We start from the raw sequence: 1,648 nt of genomic DNA on the forward strand, positions 1-1,648 counted from the left end.
ATAATATGGATTAGAATATAATGATTTCAGATTGGAAATAATCCGCAAAAGTAATATTAAAACCAATTATAATTCGTTCGGAATTAAAACCAATTACTTTTTAATCCGGGCGCGGATTGAACCGATTAAAACCAATTAAAATCGATTAAAACGGATTACGTTTTAATCGGTTTTAATCGAACATTTTCAGCAGTGTAAGCTTTGCGATTATGAAACTAATATTTTTGTATCTTTAACTTTAAGAATATGTTATGATTTTAAACCCTCTATTTCTTTAAAGACCTTACCCTTGTTCATCACTTGCCTATGTAAGAAGCGCACTTGATCCGATCCCAGGTCATAAGGATTAAGTTCCTTGACCTAAAACAGGACTGACAATCGCGCTGATTCATAAAAACAAAGTAATAGCGTCCTTCTCAGAGCGTTGACTCGTCTTTCGAACCTTTGCAAAAGCGCCTTCGACTCGCATCGTGCGCCTCTGTGCGTACCTGCAAGATAGTTTATCTAGTTGCGTCCTTCCTTACCCCCCTCCACTTCCAATCCCAAGTCGTTCTCATACGAGACTCATTCTCTCACTCAACAAACTAAATCAAATTCCGAGGCTTGGAAACATAACAGTGTCTTATTATTATTATTATTATTATTTTATTATTTCCTTCACATCCACATCGCCAATTCTTCCTATTATCATTAATACAGAAAATAATTCTAATCTTTCCACTCCTAATTCATCCGTTATCCATTGTTATTTCCTCCAATGACTCCTCTGACGGAGATAACAATTGAAAATGAGGCAATATCTCCCAAGGAAGATATTAGAAGAGCTAATAGAAAAGAGGTAATAATTCAACAAAAGAAAAATAGTAGATATATGAATAATAACAACTTTCCGTATTTAATACATATAGAAAGTATAGATAACGAAAATATTGATAATCTCCATCCGGTCAGTCTTAACCATCATTTTTTCAATAAATGTAATAATATCTGTAATATCCGCAGAATAGAAAATGTCTTGTAAGTCAGGAAGGATAATAACTATAATATCCTCACTGCGATTTCGCGTGTAAAGTTTATTATAATGTTTGTTACCCAGTGAGAAACAATTTGTCGACCCGACGTCGATTCGACGTCGAAAAGTGGGTTCGAAATGAGATCGAAATTGACATCGACATCGATGTCTTTTTGACTCCCATGTCGACCTCCTGTCGATTCAAACTGCGAAATCGATTTGACATTGATCATAAATCAAAATCCTGCCCAAGGAGAACAGAAAGATCAAAATGACATAAAAATAAGATCAAATTTTAGTTTGTCAAAATGATGTCAAATTGCATAAATTTTTGATGTATTCTTGATCATTCCCTGAATGAGAAATGATCGCCAATTCGATATACTTATTTACGGAAATTCCTAAAGCGGTCACCCATCCAAGCCATGAACCTTCTGAAACGTGCTTAACCTTGTGATCGTCCGAGAACCGATGCTCCGATGACCTATAAATATTAATTGCTAATAAAAGTATACCAATGGTATAAATCTTTTTAATAGATGTCAAAAAGATGGAATATGTATTAGTTAAGATATATTTTGTTTATAAATATAAAGTTTGCATATATAAAATATTAACAAATATGAAGTTACAATA

The 1,648-nt window shown here is 33.5% G+C and overlaps 1 protein-coding gene across 1 annotated transcript in view; it reads right to left on the reverse strand.

Annotated features, from left to right (window-relative positions):
- The window catches only part of LOC105449074, a 4,205-nt gene extending 3,736 nt beyond the window's left edge, over positions 1-469 (reverse strand). Inside the window, exons 1-2 of the mRNA XM_011688069.1 lie at positions 443-469; positions 305-360 (exon numbers count right to left, since the gene is read on the reverse strand). Of these exons, the coding sequence (XP_011686371.1) occupies positions 305-360; positions 443-469 (83 nt within the window). The remainder of the gene's footprint in view (positions 1-304; positions 361-442) is intronic.
- Positions 470-1,648: the final 1,179 nt, after the last annotated feature.

This window comes from Wasmannia auropunctata, unplaced genomic scaffold, assembly GCF_000956235.1.
Source record: "Wasmannia auropunctata unplaced genomic scaffold, wasmannia.A_1.0 LD336078.1, whole genome shotgun sequence".
Taxonomy (NCBI): Eukaryota; Metazoa; Arthropoda; class Insecta; order Hymenoptera; family Formicidae; genus Wasmannia; species Wasmannia auropunctata.